Genomic DNA, 20,206 nt, shown 5'->3' with positions numbered 1-20,206 from the left:
GTCTAATTTTTTTCCTGTTTTTACTTTCTAGTGTCTCGAAATTACAAACTGGGCAAAAGAAACAGTGATTGTCTAGAGACATCTTAGGCCCATACCCTAGAGGAGCCAAGGACCCAACTATTTATTTTTTCCTGCAATATAGTTAAAAAGCTGTGTCTTCCCAGAATCAGGGGCTTTGAAAATCATTATGGACTGGTCAGGAACGGATGTCAGGGGTGGCCACCTGGCTTGCTGAGAGTTTACTTCAGCAGAGCATACATTTATGTTTCAATGGTTGTTTAAGTTTTGAGGTCAACACTAAATACACCTAATACACCTTTTTTTTTTTTTTTTTTTTTTTTTTTTTTTTTTTTTTTTAGGGCCACTCCCAAGTCATGTGGAAGTTCCCAGGCTAGGGGTTGAATCCAAGCTGAAACTGCCAGCCTATGCCACAGCCACAGCAATGCCAGATCAGAGCTCTGTCAGCGACCTGTACCTGCAATACTGGATCCTTAACCCAATGAGCAAGGCCAGGGATCAAACCCGAGAGTTCATGGATACTAGGCAGGCTCATCACGGCTGAGCCACGATGGGAACTCCCTGAATACACTTTTGCTCTCAGGGGAGTCAGATGCTTGGATTTTGGAATCCTACCTCTCTCGCAGGACCTGCCAAGATAGCCTGTCCCCGAACAATCGCAGACATATCTGTTCCACCCATCCCTGCACATGCCATTGTTTTTGCAAGGGTTGCTAAGGCACGGTTTTGCTGTTTCCCTTGAGCAGGAGGGCTTCACTCCAGCGGTACTCTGAACTTCAGCCATTTGCCGGATATCTTTGCTCTGGCCATCAATGAACAAATCTCTTATGCAGCCCACGTAGCCATAGTTGAGCAGCGCAGTCCACACTTCAGTGGGGAAGACGAGGCCGGCCTTATTTTCTGGCAAGCCCCCCAGGTACAACTCGTCATCCAGGTCCAGAATCTCACTCTCGCCAGGAGCAGTGTAGGGTGTGCGCAACGTGTTGACAGAAATGGTACCTGTTGCAAAGACAAAAGAGCACACAGGTCTTTACAGAGGGCACCATGTTCTAAACGGCAATATTTCTTTCCTTCAGCTGCCTGAGGATGAACTCCTTGAGGGCAGACAGTTATTTTTCTTTCCATTCCTGGGGTACTTCTCAGGGAAATGAACAGAAATAGGTGGAATTAAATAACTCTAGAAATAAGGCAGATTGTCACTAAAATGGTTCTCTTTCATTTTGGGAATGAAAACCAAAGTTTATAGCCAAGAGTCTTTGTCTCCCCACAACAGTTCAGGGAAAGAAAGAAAGGAAAAAAGGAAGAGAGGAAGGAGGGAGAGAAAGGTGGAAGGGAGAGAGCAAGGAGAAAAAAAAATGCCTTAGTATCACTCTCTAACAGTTCAACCAAGATAGAAAGGAGGGGAAAGTGGGAGGAAGAGGAGGGAAGGATGGGGGGCCGGCACTGAAGAGAAAAGGAGAGGGAAAAAAAAAAAAAGGAGAACTGGCATTCTACATCACTTTCTGGAATAAAATCAGAGTCCCTTTGGTAAGTATTTGTTTTCAAAGCTGATGTGCATCTGCAAACCAATGAAAGGTTGTGCCCCATCTTTAGCCGACTTCATTGTTTTTATTGAACACAATACTTTGACACATTATCTATGTCAAAACCTGACTTTTCACACTTTAGCAGTATGAATCTATTGATTAGCCTCTAAGGTCTCAGTTTGTACATCCATAACATGAGCATAATAGTACCACCAGCCTCACATGAGTGTGAAATAAAATAACACAATTAAAGTGTCGGTTTTGTAGTAAGTACTACATAAATGTTGTGTATCATGAGTCACCATAAGAACCAAGTCAAATTGGGTGGGTTTTTTGGGGGTTTTTGTTTTGTTTTGTTTTGTTTTTAGGGCCGCACCTGCGGCACATGGAAGTTCCCAGGCTACGGGTCAAATTGGAGCTACAGCCACAGGCCTATACCATAGCCACAGCAATGCCAGATCCAAGCTGTGTCTGTGACCTACACCACAGCTCATGGCAACGCCAAGTCCTTAACCCACTGAGTGAGGCTAGGGGTCAAACCCGCAACCTCTTGGTTCCTAGTCAGATTCGTTTCCACTGTGCCATGATGGGAACTCCGGGTGTGTGTTCTTTTAATTAAATAAGTTATTTATGTAAATTGACAAGCTTTTTTTTTCTTCCTAACTCCAATGTAAAGGGAAAATAATTCTATTAACTTATAAATATACAGGGAACCCAGCCCTAAGCAGAGGATGCAGAGGTAGATATTCACATAAGATTATTTGAGGATCACCCAAAACAAAAATTACAGAATTCATTAAAATAAGGAAAAAGGAGGAGTTCCCTGATGGCTCAGCAGGTTAAGGCTCTGGTGTTGTCCTCAGGTTCACTCTCTGGTAGGGAACTTCTGCATGCTATGGACATGGCCAAAAGAAAAACAAGAAGAAGACGGAGAAGAAGAAAAAAGGAAAGACAGAAAGCCTTTTCCTGATCAAAACTTCCATCCTGTACCACCAGATTACTCAAAGTTCTGTTAATATTCCAGCTCCAGAAAGATCTTTGTAAAAATGCAAATATAATACCTGAAAATGACACCACATTGACCCATCTCCTGATGATTCCAGATTTCTTTCTCTGGTCTAGACCATAAAGCAGTCGCAGAAGAGTTTAATGAAGAAAGAGTATTAGAAGCCTGGGGGATTTAGGGTGCAGACAAAAACTGGAGAGGCCTGAGGACTGAAACCTAGATACAGAGGTAGAGACAGAAAGGGAAGTATAGCATGGGGAGAAGGTGGCTAGGAAGATGCATTTAGTTCTTCCACTGACTACCTAAGGTCTGGAGTGATGCAAAATGTGCATCTAAGTAGGCAGGGCCCAGGAGACTCCCAATCCCAATAGAGGAATGCTATTCACTGTGGGCAGTGTAATGGGATCTGTCTTTGTGAGGAAGAAGGCCATGGAAGCCGCTGACAGAGACTGTGTGGCCAGCCAAGTCATTAAGAAGACATTTGTCTCTCTAGACTTCCACAGAAAAGGCTCCTAGGGGAGAAACACTCAAAGGCATTGCTCTTTTGGCCTTTTAAAGAGAGCATTACAATAGGGATTTTGGAAGGAGGCAGCAAAGGGGAAAATGACGAAGTACCCATTTTTACTGTTCACATTTGTGCAAGTGTTTAGAGGAAAACTGATTTAGGAAAACCCAACTTAGAAAAATATTTTAAAAGTCATTTAAGGCAAATGAAATATATACGTTGAGAGAGAATGGTGGCACTTTTCTAAATAGAATTCCATTATATGCATTTTTAATTGTCCAAAATGCCCAAAGAGCTGAGTTGAGATGATCCCTAACCTTTGCAGTAGTTAATGGAAGTAAGAAAATTATGAGAAAGAGTAAGTTTTAATGACAAAAAGAAAGGCGGACATTAAAAAAAAAATGTGAAAAGCAAACTGTTGATGCAATGAACATTGTAACTTGTATTTTTAGGATAGTTGAAAGAGAGGTGCCACCCCAGTTTTCCAATTAGTTCAAGAAGACTTCCTATAAACGAATACATAATACTGAGAGATGACTGTTAGGTGACAGAGTAAGTGAACAATGACAAAGTTTTATAAGAGTGGGGATATATTTTTATGCAATTTCCCCATATGCCTCTTTATTCATAGAACAAGCTTGATTTAGCTCAGGGTGGGGACAGCGCTTGGAAAAACAGTCTTGTCTTTATTCATGGAGTTATAATTCTGACACTAAGGATGCTTGGAAGAGTCCTGAGATGAGGGAATTTGGGGGTTGCATAACACTTCACTCTCTCCATCTCCTGCACAGAGTTTGCATAGCTCAGTACACTCTGGAGTTTCTATATTCAGAGCATTTACACTCTCTGGGGCCAATCTGCTGCCAAGTATTTCGGATAATTATCCATGAAGAGTTTGTTTGACAGAATGGAGTGACTGGGACTCTTAATTTTTATTTATGGTGTGTTAGTGCCTGCTCTGAACAAATTATTTAAATTCAGAATGTCTTTATCAATGTGTTCATTTTGGCTGAGGTACGATATTCACTATACCTTTGTGATTAGAGTTTTCTGATCACAACACCTAAAGTTAATCTATAGCTTTCATATAGTTTACATGTAGCCCAGTGCACACACACTCATAGACACACACGCTGAAACGACACTTTAACAGGAAAATGTTTACCTCTACTACCTCCAAGGCACTTTGATAATTTTTCCTTATTGTTTAAGTTTACTAATATAAATTTTAGATGTGACCCACCAAATTGATTTCAAAACCAACTAATATGCTGTAACCCACTGTTCAAAAAACACTGAGAGGTTACTATCATAAAAGATAAAGTTGTTTTTCTCATAGCTCCTTATAATCCCTTTAAGAGACAATTTTAAAGTTCTGGAGTTCCTATCGTGGCTCAGTGGTTAACAAACCCAACTAGTATCCATGAGGGGCCGGGTTCGATCCCTGGCCCAGCTCGGTGGGTTAGGGATATGGTGTTGCCATGAACTGTGGTGTAGGTCACAGACATGGGTTCAGATCTGGTGTTACTGTGGCTGTGGTGTAGGCCGGCAGCTAGACCTCCAATTCAAGCCCTACCCTGGGAACCTCCATATGCCGCAGGTGTGGCCCTAAAAAGACAAAAGATGAAAAAAAAATAATAATAAAATAAAACATTTAGAAAAATAAAGTTCTCACGTGAAGAAGCAATGAAAAATGGGAGAGGAAGCAAAAGAAATATAAACCTAATTTCAACTCAAATATATTCCAAAAAGAATTAGCACATTAATTTAGCCCCAGATTCAAGGTATGGAGGCTCAATGAGCAAATGTCTATATTACATATCATTCACTGAAATATTTTTCAAACAACATAATAGAATGAAATAACCATGACCAAAAATCAACTAGATGCTCTACATGCTTTGCCAATTCACTTAAAAGTGTTAGAAAATCTTTGCAAAAGTAATGGTAAAAAAGGAAATGGATAGAACTTGAGTAGGAACAGGAACAATTATTTTTATATTTTGAGAACTCAAAGAGTAAAATTTTATTTGAAATAACAATTATATTTTATTACTTATTCAAACCCAAGTAGATATTTCTATTTTAGCCTACACATGTGCAAATGTCCTGAAATTTAGCCTACACATGTGCAAATATTTCTGATAAGGGATTTGAATCCCTAATTCCTTAATGATTTTGTTATTGGTACGAATCAAATGACATTTTCACCTAAGCAAAGGACTTATCATAGAATCACTGAATTCATTTAAATCAATTTAACACTTACACATATGAACAGTGAAATTTCAATTCTAAGGTTCTCAAGTACCTATCTCATTGTAATTGAGTTCTAAAGGCAGGGGTTACCAAGAAAACATGAAACGAATATTTAAACCTTAGTCATCAATAACTAAAGAAAATGAGTTGTTGCCACAGCTCTATATAAATAGAAAATAAGAATTTTCCAAGAATTGAAGCATGACCACATGTAAATATATATTTAAAAGAAAAGAATTTGAGTATTATCTGAGTACATTATTGCTTATATGTTATAGGGTTATTACCCCTCTATTTTTTTCCAGGAACTACAAATATTGACACCTTCTCTTCAGAATAGCTTGATTATTTCATGCATTCTACCTTCTTCCACTATAATTACACGTGGAGTTTCTAGCAAATTAAACAAATATTTTATGTAAACATTGTTATATCTGTGCTGTTAAACATTTATAGATGGTAGTCACATTTGGGAACTTATTTGGATGAGTGCTTCCTGCTTCACTATTTAAGCATCCAGAGCACCCTGCTGTGCTATTTTACCTTTAAAGAAATGAAATTTCAGCTAAAAAACAAATATATTTGTGTACTCCAGATTTTTATCATTTTAATGTGGCAATCACATTAACTTATATTAAGAATTAAACCTAGTTGTTTTCATGGCATATATAAAAGGTAAAAACAAAGGTGATAAATAGATAAGGTAATATTTATTTAAGAATATTCATAAGCATAAGTGATAAATTCACATTTTATGTAAAATTATATGTAAAAGATGAAAAACTGTTTAAAACAGTTCTTAGTTATAAAAATGGAAATCAAGTTCAGGATTTGCTTTGGTATTTATAAACTGTTGGCTTCCACTCTTTTACTCATTCACTTTTTCTTGGCTATTCCATTTCCAGAAGATTAGCTTACAGGGTGAAAAGAAACATGAAGCAAAGGTGAGATTTAAAATAAGTTAATTTGGTCTCAAGTTTTAAATTACTGCAAAAGTTCAAGTGATTGGGAAGTGAGGGGTTAGAAAACAGTGTGCTGCAATGGAAAATGATTTGGCTTAGTCAAAGGAAACCAATTTTCATGCTCTAGCTTTTCAACTAGCCAGCTGAGGAGACTTGCCAAATAATAGATTCATTAGGCCTCAGTGTGTCTCTTATGAAAAATAAAGGACTTGACTGGATGGTCACTAAAGTTCTTTTGTGAGTAAAAATTTTTGAAATTACTCCTTAAGATAATTTTTTAGTTAAATAGAAATGTTACCTATCCATAATTCTGCTTCACTTTTCACTGCAGAAGAGAATCAGATTCCACAAACTTACAAATTTATTTGTCAAGTTATTTAGTAACCTATTAACAAATCTAAACTCAGGAAAAAGGCATAAGCAATAAAAACAGAATGAAGCATCAATTTCATGGTATGATACAAAATGCAAAATACATAATTCCCATAAATAATTGGAAAAAAAAGAACCAAAATATTAATAAAGGAAGTTTTGGAATACTGGGATTATGAATGGAGAGCTTTCTTCCTTCCTTCTTTCTTTTTCTTTTTTTCTTTCTTTACTTTCAGTTTTCTGTGTCTTTTTAAAAAGTAATTTCATGTACTAGGTTTATTATAGGAACTGAAATAAACTTTGCTTGAAAACAAAACAAAAATGTGATCTTAATATAGTTTTCTGTTTATTATTACATTTTACTGTTTACCTGGATTACTGCGAGCTAGAAATTGCAGCAATTAAACTGATAGATGAAAAAATAAATCTTGGAGCAAAATTTTTAAGTTTGATAATATCTAGTAAAGACTAAGAGAGAGAGAGGAGAAAAGGCACTTCAAATATTGGAGATATGAGTGTAGACTGAAAGAGTCTGTTAGTAAAATAACCTGTCATATCTTTAAAATTAAATATACAATTAACCCAGCAAGTCCAGTTCTCAGAATGTGTCCTATAGAAATTATGGCTAATATGCATAAGATATAATATTAAAACTTTCTTTACGCATTAGCTTAAACTGAAATTTTATAAAAGTAAAAAGTTAAATGTTCATCAATAGAGGAATGATTAAGTAAATATTGATATGTTCAAAGTAAGGGACATATGACGTCACAACAAAGAAACAGCATAGAAAAATTTCTTAGTATTTTTTTAAGTCGCCCAACAAGTTGTGAAGAGTGATCTTGTCTGCGTAAAAAAGGTCTACATTTATTACATATGTGTATTTCATATGGATATGTTGGTGTATAGGAAAATACCTGGGAATTTTTCAAAACTAAATTATTTTAATAATGGAGGTGGGAGTGACTTAGGTAGGGAAGTGCGTAGTGAAGGAAAACTCTTCACTTATGCAGGTTGTTTTTTGGTTTTTTGTTTTGTTTTGTTTTGTTTTGTTTTGCCTTTTCTAGGGCCACTCTCGCGGCATATGGAGGTTCCCAGGCTAAGGGTCGAATAGGAGCTGTAGTCTCCAGCCTATGTCAGAGCCACAGCAATGCAGGACCCGAGCCGCCTCTGTGACCCACACCACAGCTCACAGCAACGCTGGATCCTTAACCCACTGAGCAAGGCCAGGGATGGAACCTGCAACCTCATGGTTCCTAGTCAGATTCATTAACCACTGCACCACGACAGAACTCCACTTATGCACTTTTTGAACTGCCTGAACACCTTCACCAACAGCACATATTCATATACTACATACATGTCATAAGTTAAGCATGGGCACATATATAAACACACACTCAGAGCAACATATGTATACCTATGAATTTTAAAAATGATCATACACAAGGCTGGGAAGTTGTAAGTATCAATCAAGCAACATATTTTGCAGCAATTAAAATATCATTTTGCAGAAGTTCCATAGATTTGCGCTCAGCTTTCCACAGTGATGGTCACTGTGGCTGGGTGTGGTCAGGTAACTATTTTCTGAGGATACAATTGTCACCATAGTCCAGTGTCTGCCCCTTGGCCAGGTAGGTCTAGAAAGGAGACTTTTTGGATTTGGATAGCGAGGTTCCATCTCTCAAAGTTTGACTGATATTCACCAAGCCCATGAGACCAAGGTAAAAATAAAAATGCCAAGTTATTCATTCTCTATGATAAAATTAATTATTGCAGATACGGAATGTTTTCTAGGTAGCTCTGTCAATATGGGATGCCAGTTTATAATCCAAATGTGTCTATGTTAATTTATGATGGGAGCTTTAATTATTACAGGAACCAGAATATACATCTGCATAACATCTATATAACAGGTCTATCTTATCTCTCTATTGTAGTTAGATTTACAATGAGAGCTAACTCTTACTTAAAGGAGTGGGGAACATGGATTCTGAAGAAGGAGAGTGCCTAAGGTAAGGAAATGTATCGTGATATCATACGATGGTCTGGTACCCTTCCCCATCCCAAATAAGATAACCTGCCTCTATATTTACAGCAGGGGTGAAGTACTAAATTCCCCTAGGCAGTGCTTAGATGGGTATGGCCAATATTTGTCTCTGTGGCTTTCTTTGCTACAGACACTGTGCATGTTAACACATTTGAGTCCTACAAGCCTGGAAGCCTGGTTAAGGTGCCTCAGCAAAGCTCGGCTTTGACTCTTAGGTGCTGTTTTCATGATTATCAGAAAATAGTTTGTGTTACTTAGATATTTTTGATTAAAAAAAAGAGTTTATGACATCATCATTAAATAGTCTGAGAAATTGTTTATACTTTAATTGCAACTATATAAAATATATGAGCATGTTAACAAAAACTAGAGGAAAATGTGCAAAACTGAAAATGTTTTGAGCAGGAGGAGTTTCTTCTTTTTAAACATGTTCAGAGTAAACATAAGCATCAATTAAATAAAATTTAACATAATTTCATGCAAAATTGACTCCTTCTAGTCATTAGGCCAGTCAAATAATTGATAAATTATGGATAAGATATTTTAGTTTTCACATTGATGGGTAGTGATTTATGGACATGGGTGCAAAATAAAGCATTACACATTTACTTAATGTTATCTCAATATATGCAACAGGCTGCTAGGTAGAGGCATGGGAGGAATGTTTATAGTCAGAGGGAAAATTCAAATCAAGATCTAAATAGAGAAATCATCTAATGGTTGTTCAAGTAGAAATGCGTAAGAGTGGTGATTCATGAATGGTATACACAGAAATCAGTGCTGGTAATAGACAGCTAGAAAGTGCTGCTCACATCAAACAGTGATTACTATAAACCTCTAATTATGTGCTCTGGAGAGAGCCTTGTGCTTTTCCCACTGTAATTTCTAGTTCTTAAACTGGAACTCTATGACTTCAATTCAAATCTCAATGGCTTCTTAGCTGTTAAATGTAGGCTTACCCATGAATAACTGCTGATACAATCTGCTGTACCCTGCTGTACACAAGCAAAATTTGACAAGAATAATGAGTTTTCTCTTTGATTTCAATGTGTAATGATGGTTTGAAGGAAAAAAAATGACTGGCGGTTTGCTATAAAAATACTTGAGAGGATACCCTTAACTGAGCCAAAGAGCTTAACACAAATTTAAACAATACTCATGCCCCAAGAAAACAGTCATTAACCTCCTCCTAAATTTAGCAAAATTCACACTTTAGCTAAATACCTGGGCAGCTGTCTTGTGTTGAGTTTGAAAGCAAAAGAAGGAAAGGGGAACTTTGGAAAGGGAGGAGGGGTTGGTAAGAAAATGTTCAGCTGTACGTCCTGTAAAGCTTGCAGAGTAATGAGCCCCTTCAATCATATTTATTAACTCAGCAACTTAGGGGCCTGGCTCTTTTAAGTAGCTATGTTATCCATTTTTTGCAGCACTCAAACCATACACTCTGATCTACAAAATCAGGCTGGCACATTGTATGGTCCACCTTTGCCAGTTTAGTCCAGTATCTGAAAATGCCATTTGTAGCTTAGCCCACAGGGCCTCCCATGTCACCAGGTCACAGATAAAGCAAGCAATGGAAATATCTATATTGTAAGGAGAAAGGGACTGTGGCCAAACACGTTCAGTCAAAGTAGGGGATGAGTGGGCTTCTTTCTTTCCCCTAGTCAAAGAATGGAAGAAGAGAGAGAAAACCCAACACAACTAACTGTGCTGAAAATGAAGTTCTGGAAAAGTATTCAGATGAAGGCAAATTCCTCATCAAACAGAGTTCAGGTACCCACCTTTTAGTGAACAAAGGACAGAGGGCAAATTAGCAGAAGATGGACATACTGAGCAACTATCTCCTTGTCAGTAGCATGCTTTCTTTCCTCAGAAAGAATGCCTTCCCTCAGGATTAATTTTCCTTCAACCTACATGTTTGCTAAATGATATAAGGATCTCATGAACAAGCAGGAATAGCAGTCCTGGTCTCACAAAAGGCTGTAATTTTTGGACTAGACTTACTGAAGTTCTAAAACAATTGTTTAACTTCTTCACTGCATTACTATTTTTTTATTTTTTTCTGGATGCCTGCACTTGGAGGATGACACTGTATTGGTAGAAGAAGGACAGCACCTGTAATCTTATATTGTGTAAACTGATTTCAGGAAGTAATGTAATTCCTTGAAATAATTTCATTTAAAACTAAAAGAGTGCTTTTACTCTCCAAGTGTAATGACCATTTACTACTTTTAGAATATTAGGGTTGGTTGGCATTGAGCCATTCATGTGCTTTTATTCTTTTTTATATACCAAATATGTATTCAGCAAGTATTTATTATACAATAAAGCACCTGGACCTGTGGATATAAACATAAATAAGAGAGGCCCTGTCATACATGGATTCCCTTGTAAACTAGGAAATATTAAAAGTTCAGTCCATCCACCAAATATAGTTTTAATCCTATCTCTGACCAAGACAGCCAAAAGTTATTAGCATCAAATTAATCACCATGGCTTTTAGTCCTACTTGCTTTAGTATGGTCAGTAGGAGAAAGAATAATTCATAGGACTGGGTTCCGTCTACTTTAATTACAGAGATAATATGACTCATCAAATATTTTTAATATTCAGCTAAAGGGTATCCCAGGCAAATCAATAGATATGACCTTCATTGCCCATGAGTCAGAAATCAGCCCACATAGCCCTCTTGACATATCAATATTATTTCCCACATTATATTAAGAGTAATTTTCATATAGCCTCTGGATATAACTGAAGTGAAAAAACGGGTGAAACAAATTATTTCTTGAAATTCTAGCTTCTTAGTTTTAACTGAGCTATAAATCTTAGTATTTCACCAAGCCTAACTCAGAAACACCCTTTAAGTAAAATAAAAGCTGAATAGAATAGTACAGCTATTCATTCAATCTTTAAAAAGCTGCTTTATACCAAACCAATGCAGTGTGCAAATATAGAACTTAATTAAAATACTATATATAAAATATTAACAGCTGCAGTTATTAAAATTACATTAAACTCCCTTGAGCTAAGCCAACATAATATGAGTTCTCTTTTTTTAGTAAAGGCAGAACTTGGTTTAGTGAATGAGCATTGATTTTTACATTATTTGTTCCAATTCACTAATCTAAAATTGTAATCAAATAAAAGTACTTTACCATCAAAACACCACAAAGCATACTAAATCCTTCCATTGGATTCCAGCAAAAATCCGGTTTTATCTTCTTTTGTACTGCAAGCAACATTCACTTAAGACATCTCTCTCTCCTTCCCATCCAGTTCTGAACTTCATAAATTAGATATTTTCCCCTTTGACATTTTCCAATTAGGATATAAACAGGCCACTTTACAAACTTTTGGTAATTTGGATGAATTAAAGAGCTTAAACAGAAAAAGTAGATTTTACTCTGCTTGAGGTATGTATTTGATCCTTTTTTTTTTTTTTTTTTGTCTTTTGTCTTTTTGTTGTTGTTGTTGTTATTGTTGCTATTTCTTGGGCCGCTCCCACGGCATATGGAGGTTCCCAGGCTAGGGGTCAAATCAGAGCTGTAGCCACCGGCCTACGCCAGAGCCACAGCAACGTGGGATCCGAGCCGCGTCTGCAACCTACACCACAGCTCATGGCAACGCCGGATCGTTAACCCACTGAGCAAGGGCAGGGACCGAACCCGCAACCTCATGGTTCCTAGTCGGATTCGTTAACCACTGCGCCACGACGGGAACTCCTGATCCTTATTGTAATAGGTCATCCAAGGAATTTGGGAAACTAATTAGATTGCATCACCACTTAAGACTGGAAAGAAATATCTGGTATAAATCATTATGAAGTGAATAATTAATGGTTTTATGTCCCTTTTTATATTATTTTGCATTTTACTAAAACTTTGACATTAACCATGTATTTCTTCATACATTTCTTCATGCTTCTTTCTAACTAAGAAAATGCCTTATTTCTAGGTGAATGAAATACAGCTAATCTGAAGTGTATTATTTTTTGTCCCTCTGAACTTCTAAAAGATAACAACTTAATCTGATCAGTTATGTTTTAAGTTGTTATAAAATCTAGAAAGTCATTCTCAAAATGTTATTCTAGACATATTTTACATCAAACTATTTAGCATTCATAAGTTAATATTTCAAAACACAAAATTAGTCCATGTTCCCATCCTCTTCTTAAAGCTTTTGTTTGAATGTTCTTAAGTTGCAAATTAAATGCTAACTGGCAGAAATAGGTTGAGGGAAGCCAAAGGAAGGCCCTCTATGGCTGTTCTTCTGTTCTATCAATGAGCTCTTCTCAGCTTAAATCAGAAAAACAAAGAGGAATCCAATTCCTAATGGAATCAGTATAGTACAATAGACTAAAAAATATATATGTATATATTTTACTGTCTATTCTCAATCATCTAAAATACTGGAAAAAATGATAACATAGCAGAATTGCACAGAATGGTAACTGATCTTCCTTTTGAACTTTAAGGAAATGAAAGCACTTAGGGAGGTCAAATTTCCAGAGAGGGATGAATCAGAAACAGAGTCTCCAAGGTATTTGGGGGATCAGAGCACTGGGTTCTGACCATCCTTCAACTCTCTACCCTCACTCCTAGCTTTCACCCAATTTTTATACATTTCATTTCTTTATTTTAGTGGGCAAAAAAGATATTTCTAGGAAGGCAAACACAATCTCCTTTCTTAATCAATAAACAGGAAAAGAAGACATGAATAATTACAAAATAGGAAACCATTCTGCTACAGAGAAGCCAGAAATAAACAATGAACACAGAAGAGGTCACCCTGGGACTTCAGCATGGCCTTCCTAGGATAGTTACCACATATTCTTGGATCTGAAAAAAACACTGTCATCTGATCTGTGGTTCCCAGATGTGACTGATGGGGTTCCTTGGAAAGCTTCACAAAAATATAGAGTCCCAGGCCCCATGGCTATTGATTTCCCATCATTGGGTCTGGAGACCAGTGAATACTGGGTCCTTCCCAATATGCTTTACAAAGAAAGAAATTCAGGCCCACAAAAAAATGCCTAGGCCAAGCTTACACTTGTATTTAGTGGAAAATCCAGAGCAGATCGTGTAGCATAAAAGCAAATAAGGGAGTGTGGGGGGAGAGGGAGGAGGACAGTGGCTGTCTTCAATTATAAGAAGATAATTGGATTTGTAATTGAGAGGTACAATCAGTATGAAAGCATAGGGTGAAGAAAGTAAAAAACATAAATATTGTTGTAGACCTAAACCAAGTTGCCTCTCTCCCTCTTCTTTCTGAGTTTCCACAAATCCTATTTCCTTTGCCTGAATGATTCTTGCCCCCACCTACCTAATGCTATTCAAACCTAAAGTCCCTAATCTACCTCCAAATGTCAGAGTAAGTACACGTTTTTTCTTCAGGCCTTTTCTCTTACATCTCCTCCTTCCCCCACATCACATCCACAACTCCAAAACAACAAAAAGTGCAGCAAAAGGAAGCCAGATAAAAGAATTCCTGTTGATGGAATTCCAAACCTCTTCCATAAGAAAGGGAAGCTATTGGAAGGCAGCAAGCAGAGTTTTGCCAGTGTCTTGAAATCCTACTGTATTGATTAAAGTGTTTCTGATACCAGAAGCCCAACTTGGATAAAAAGTCTACCGTATTAAACTAAGGGTTTGATATATGGCTTGTTGAAAATTTTTTCATATTTCATATTTCCCTCCTCAGGCACCTCCAAACATACAAGGATTTAAGAGATAATTGGGAATACGAGAACTCTGAGTTTTGTCATTTGCAAATTCAAGATAAAATTTCCTGCAAGATTTGGCACTTGATTATCCATTTAATGTTCATTTTAAGAAGCTATTCTAGAAGCCACTTGAGCATTTGGGCATCGATGCCCAACTATGATGATGAATTACCTCCTGATTCTTACATGATGTGAAACAGAAATAATAACAATTTCTTTTACCCTAAAGGCAGAAATGCAGAAAATCTTTAATATGTCTTGGTTTTAATTCCTTAGGAATGGTGAAGAATGGATGGAGTGTTCCAGCAAATAAACAGCATTAAAAAAATGATAAATTACCTGACCGTCCATCTCTCTGGAAGTCCACATGATACCATTCTCCATCATTCACCTTCTTCTGCAGGGCTTTGATTTTGATTGTACCTGACCCCATGTCCAGGAGGAGGTAGAGGTGGCCATCCAGCATCTCAATGGCAAAGAAGTCAACCTTTATCATCTGGGGGTGCTTGGCGTCTTTTTGGTGTCGTGGCTTTCCATGACTAAATAAGATGAGGCCATTTGGCTCTGTTGTGCGGAAATCAAATGATATGGAGCCTGTTTTCTTTGCATTCCATTTAGGCAAAGAGATGAAAGATTCTGGGGTTTCGAAGGTGATTGGGTCCAAAGTTGCAACATTCTCACATTTAAATGCGACCACTCCATGGATCTTCATCTTAGGGTCTCCTTGCTTGGCAAGTCGAGATAATTCCAGCCTTACATCATTATTTTTATATACAACCTGTAGGCAGAGGATAGCAGTGAAAAACTAGGTTGATAGTTTCATGTTTAGAACTTATCAGTTCATGCAACTTGCAAGTACATCATGAAAAGATACACAATGTTTAGTGCCTTTTCATGTATAAAACAGTTTTTTTTAACCAAATAAAATCCAGGTATTGACTGTAACTATTCTCATTTAATTTCATTCAATTAATGTGAATATATACACACACAAAGTACCTATAGTTAACTCAAATAACTTGAATAAATCTTCATAGAGCTTTCATTATTCCAAGCATGTATAGACTTCAATTTATAAAACCATTTGCTTTTGTTAGTTGGTTATTATGCTTCGTTAATTAAATATAACTATTGAGGTTTTTCAGTTTTACCATCACTAAAATACTTGAAATTAGTTACTTTTGTATGCCAGTCCCCTAAAACACAGGGTCTCTTCCATGGCTTATATATCCGTGGCCCATAATAACTTTGTAAAATAATCACAAGTTGAGATAGAAAACATCCTGAATTTTATCAGAAAAATCATAAAATATGACTAAGCTACAGAAGCTCTCTCTTGCCCTGCCCTATATTAACAACTGGTTGAATACTTTCAGGTAACACTGGAACTTGATGTTTACCCTAAATCCACAAAATCTATTTTACTCTTGTTCCCTTTCACTGTTAATGTATATGAATATGGATCAAAGTTTGTCTCGTACTCTTATTTCCAAAGGCATTTCATCTAAAGTGTCAAGCGGGAAGTTCTTGCTTGTTAACAGTTCTAGGACCTTTCCGGACTCTAAATAGCACTTTGGATAAATCCATCTGCAGGGCTCCACAATATTATGCATCTGCTATCATATCACCTTATAAATCACAGCTATTTTGACATTAAGGATTAAAAGAGATTCATACTCTTTCTCTACAAAGTGCATATCATGGCTTTCCAAAAGATATAAGACATACTGACTCAAGGTAAATTAGTTATCTATATCCAGATAGCTAAATTCCTTTACAAAGGGCCTCAAAATTTCACAGCAGGCAACTGGTCAGTTTCTATATTTATGTACCCATATAAAAAAATATATATTTGTATAAAAGAAAAAATAAGTCTATGTCTAATTAGTGCTATAAAGTTAACCAGGTCCACACAGCTTTGATTTCTTCCAAACCCATGGCCAATTGAGCCAATATTTACTGTGGCCAATGAGTTTCCTGACAGGATTTATTAACGGATACTTTACTTTTCAGAGTGATTAAGAGTGCAAGCTCTGGCATCAGACTCCCTGAGTTCAAATTCCAGCTCCAGCACAACATAACTGTATGACCTCTAAGACTTTTTTTATAGGGCGATAATACTTTACAGGATAGTTAAAATAAATAAAAAAGAAAATGCATGGGAGGAAATTTACATAAAGGCAATCAATTCAATGCCAGACACATTGTAAGATTTCAATAAATAAACTACATCAAGCTGTGTGATAATAAACATCATCATCTCTTTATCATCTAGTATACACAGCTATATTAGTTCTAAATTAATCCACTACGAGAAAACGCTCAGAAATTAAGCACACTCATATAATTGGTATATTTACTTGATTTGTGCCAACTTAATAAATCACATCTTTTCAATGCCAGTCCTGGTGTTTTAGTTTACCTTTATCTTGAAAAAGGATTATTATAAAGAATACCATATCCCTTATTCTTTGAACAAATATGTATAAAGGATTAACAACCATCTACTGACAACAAAAGAAGAGAAAATGAACTTAAGCAATAACAAAAAGGAATTTTATTAATTCTTAAGTATACTTCCTTGAAAAGAGAAAGAGCTATTAAGCCTTGGGAAAGTTGATTTAGGATTGCTTTTCTTTGGGAATCTTTAGAAGTTGATAAAATGTTTTCCATGGATGATTTTCTAAGTTTTATGATTTCTCACTATGATTTTCAAGCTAGTTAAACCTACATTTTTTTTTCCTGGTGATTCATATTTTAATATGCACAGATTGTTTTGACATATATATTGATCAGGAATGAGTATTTTAAGATCTACATAATGCAGGTGATAATTCTGATAAACGCTAACACATCACCATGAATGAAATCACAGGAGTGAAATTGGATATTTCTGACATAAGCAAGCAGGTATAAGACTGAGTATACTACTTCATGAGTCCCACATTAGCTACAAAATGCTGAATAAATGTGGAGTTAGGACAATTCTTTTTTTTTTTTTTTTTTTGAAATTAGTAAAATTTTTTTCTATACCACATTTTCCCACACTTCTATTTCAAGTATCAGTTCAGGGCATGACATAGTCTTCAATGACTCATAACAGATGTCATTCCATTCCTGTCATAAAAGCAAATCAGTGTTTCTGTTGCCAAACCAATATAAAAGAATACATTTTATAAAGTGTTTTGTGATAGAGAATTTTTATCACAAAAATTTTTTTTCTAGAATTTTTATAGAATCAGTGTATCCACATTTATTAGATACCTAAAACTTTATACATAATTGATATTGACCTATACAAAAATATTTAAAGATAAATGGAAACTTGTTACAGAAAATATATTTTAAAATACTAAACTTGAAGTGAAATGACAAGATAGGAAAATAGATAAATATTCATATCTATTTTATTTAAAAACATAATTACCTTTGTTTAAATATCATTCTGCTTATTATTTTTTAATTTTTATTATTATTTATAATGTTCTGTCAATTTCTGCTATACAGCAAAGTTACCCAGTCATACATGTACATTCATTCTTTTTCTCACACTATCTTCCATACTGCTCCATTACAAGTGATTTGATATATAGTTCCCTGTGCTATACAGCAGGATCTTGTTGCTCATCCATGCCGAAAGCAAGAGTTTTCATTTACTAACCCCAGATTCCCAATTCCTCCCCCTTCCCCCAGCAAACACAAGTCTGTCCAACATATCCATGATCTTTTCTGTTGTGTCATATATCATTTATGCCATATTTTAGACTCCATGCATAAGTGATATCATATGATGTCTTTCTGATTTACTTTATTCACTATGAGTCTCTAGTTCCATCCATGTTGCTGCAAATGGCATTATTTTGTCCTTTTTTATGGCTGACTAGTATTACATCGTATATGTATACCACATCTTCCTAATCCATTCATCCATCAATGGGCATTTAAGTTGTTTCCATGTATTGACTACTGTGAATAGTACTGATGAACATACAGGAGCATGTGTCTTCTTCAATGAAATTTTTGTCTGGATATATGCCCAGGAGTGCAACTGCTAGGTCATACTGTAGTTGTATACTTAGATTCATCTCAATAGGTGCAGAAAAAGCTTTTGACAAAACTCAACACCATTTCTGATAAAAACTCTCCAGAGAGTGGGCATAGAGAGGAACTACCTCAATATAATAAAAGCCATTTATGACAAATCCACAGCTAACATTATTCTCAATGGTGAAAAACTGAAAGCATTTCCACTAAGATTAGGAACAAGACAAGCATCTCCTCTTTCACCAACATTATTCAACATAGTCTGGGAAGTCCTAGCCATGGCAACCAGAGAAGAAAAAGAAATAAAAGGAATCCAAATTGGAAAAGAAGAACTATCACTGTTTGCAGATGACATGATTCTATACCTAGAAAATCCTAAAGACACTACCAGAAAACTATTATAGCTCAACAATTAATCTAGTAAAGTTGCAGGATATGAAATTAATACACAGAAATTGATTGCATTTCTACACACTAATGATGAAAGATCAGAAAGAGAAATTAGGTTAGGGCAGTTCTGGGTAAGAATTTCAACCATTGGTTAGGGCAGTTCTGGGTAAGAATTTCAAAGAGAGATTTATAATCTCATGGATGAACTGGATGCCCTGGTAATTCAGGGAGGTTCAGCAAGATGGAGAAGAAAAGTTAGGATTCCCTTGATCATAGTACTTAGGGTTAGCCATGCCCCACCCCCTCCCTCACCAAAAGGGAAAATGAATCTCCACTAGAATTTATGCTTTATGTAGGCAAAAACCTTGCACCAAGATCAGTGCCTGGCACAGAGCAGACACTCAATAAATACTTTCTAAGAGTTGAATAATCTTCTTTCTTCACTTTTTAAAAACCTAGTTCCAAGATTATAGGCTATAATTAATAGCCTAATTATTAATAACAATAATTACAAATATAGTTAAGCTATAACAGAATGTTCTATTGTGGCCCCATCTCATAACCTAGCTATAATTTTTAGCCAATTTCTCTAGGAAAAGGTGGAAAGTTACATACACATTCAGTTATAAATGGTAAGCTAACCTATCACCTTCAAATCATTTTTGAAATATTTTTATTATAGTTGATTTACAATATTCTGTCAATTTCTGCTGTAGAGCAAAGTGACTCAGTTATATGTATACACATACACACATTCTTTTTCTCATATTACCTTCCATCATGTTCCATCCCAAGTGACTGGATATAGTTCCCTGAGCCATACAGCAGGACCTCATTTCTTATCCATTCTAAACAGTTTGCATATGTCAACCCCCTGTCCACCCCACTCCTTCCTTCCTTTAACCTCATTTTATGGGGTGTAAACTACTTTTAGAGTGAAAACACCTGAGTTAAAATTCTCCAGCTGCAGAAGAATTTTCCTAGAACTATCCTCAGCAGAAGCACAATACATTTTTTGTCATTCTCATTTTATATTCTTTGAATGGCAATGCTAGAAGAAAATGAGCAAGTTTGGATAGGCAGCCTGATAGCTCTCAGATTCACACAACTACTTTATCTGACCCAGATTTCACAATCACTCTACTTTTCTAAACTTAGTCTTGCTCCTAACGTGACCTGAATATATTTCAATTATAATAAGGAGTAGCCAGTAAGTACTCCAAATCTTTTTTTTTTTCTGCTAATATGGTTTGCAATCATTAATAATTATCCATGTCTTTTTTTCTCATTTATGTTAAAACTTGTAATTTATTTAGTGGTTTCAACTTTCAACAAATCTCTATACTTTTTCA

At 36.0% G+C, this 20,206-nt stretch overlaps 1 protein-coding gene across 43 annotated transcripts in view; it reads right to left on the bottom strand.

The window, feature by feature from the left end:
• The window catches only part of NRXN1 (neurexin 1), a 1,114,780-nt gene that overhangs the window by 605,435 nt on the left and 489,139 nt on the right, over positions 1–20,206 (bottom strand). For all 43 annotated transcript variants that reach the window (XM_021088268.1, XM_021088237.1, XM_021088235.1 and 40 more), the window contains 2 exons: positions 14,760–15,198; positions 634–1,017 (listed from right to left, as the gene is read on the bottom strand). In XM_021088268.1, the coding sequence (XP_020943927.1) occupies positions 634–1,017; positions 14,760–15,198 (823 nt within the window). The remainder of the gene's footprint in view (positions 1–633; positions 1,018–14,759; positions 15,199–20,206) is intronic.

Source organism: Sus scrofa, chromosome 3 (assembly GCF_000003025.6).
Source record: "Sus scrofa isolate TJ Tabasco breed Duroc chromosome 3, Sscrofa11.1, whole genome shotgun sequence".
NCBI lineage: Eukaryota > Metazoa > Chordata > Mammalia > Artiodactyla > Suidae > Sus > Sus scrofa.
The sequence above is the reverse complement of the archived record's forward strand: the minus strand, read 5'-3'. Positions and strand labels throughout refer to the sequence as shown.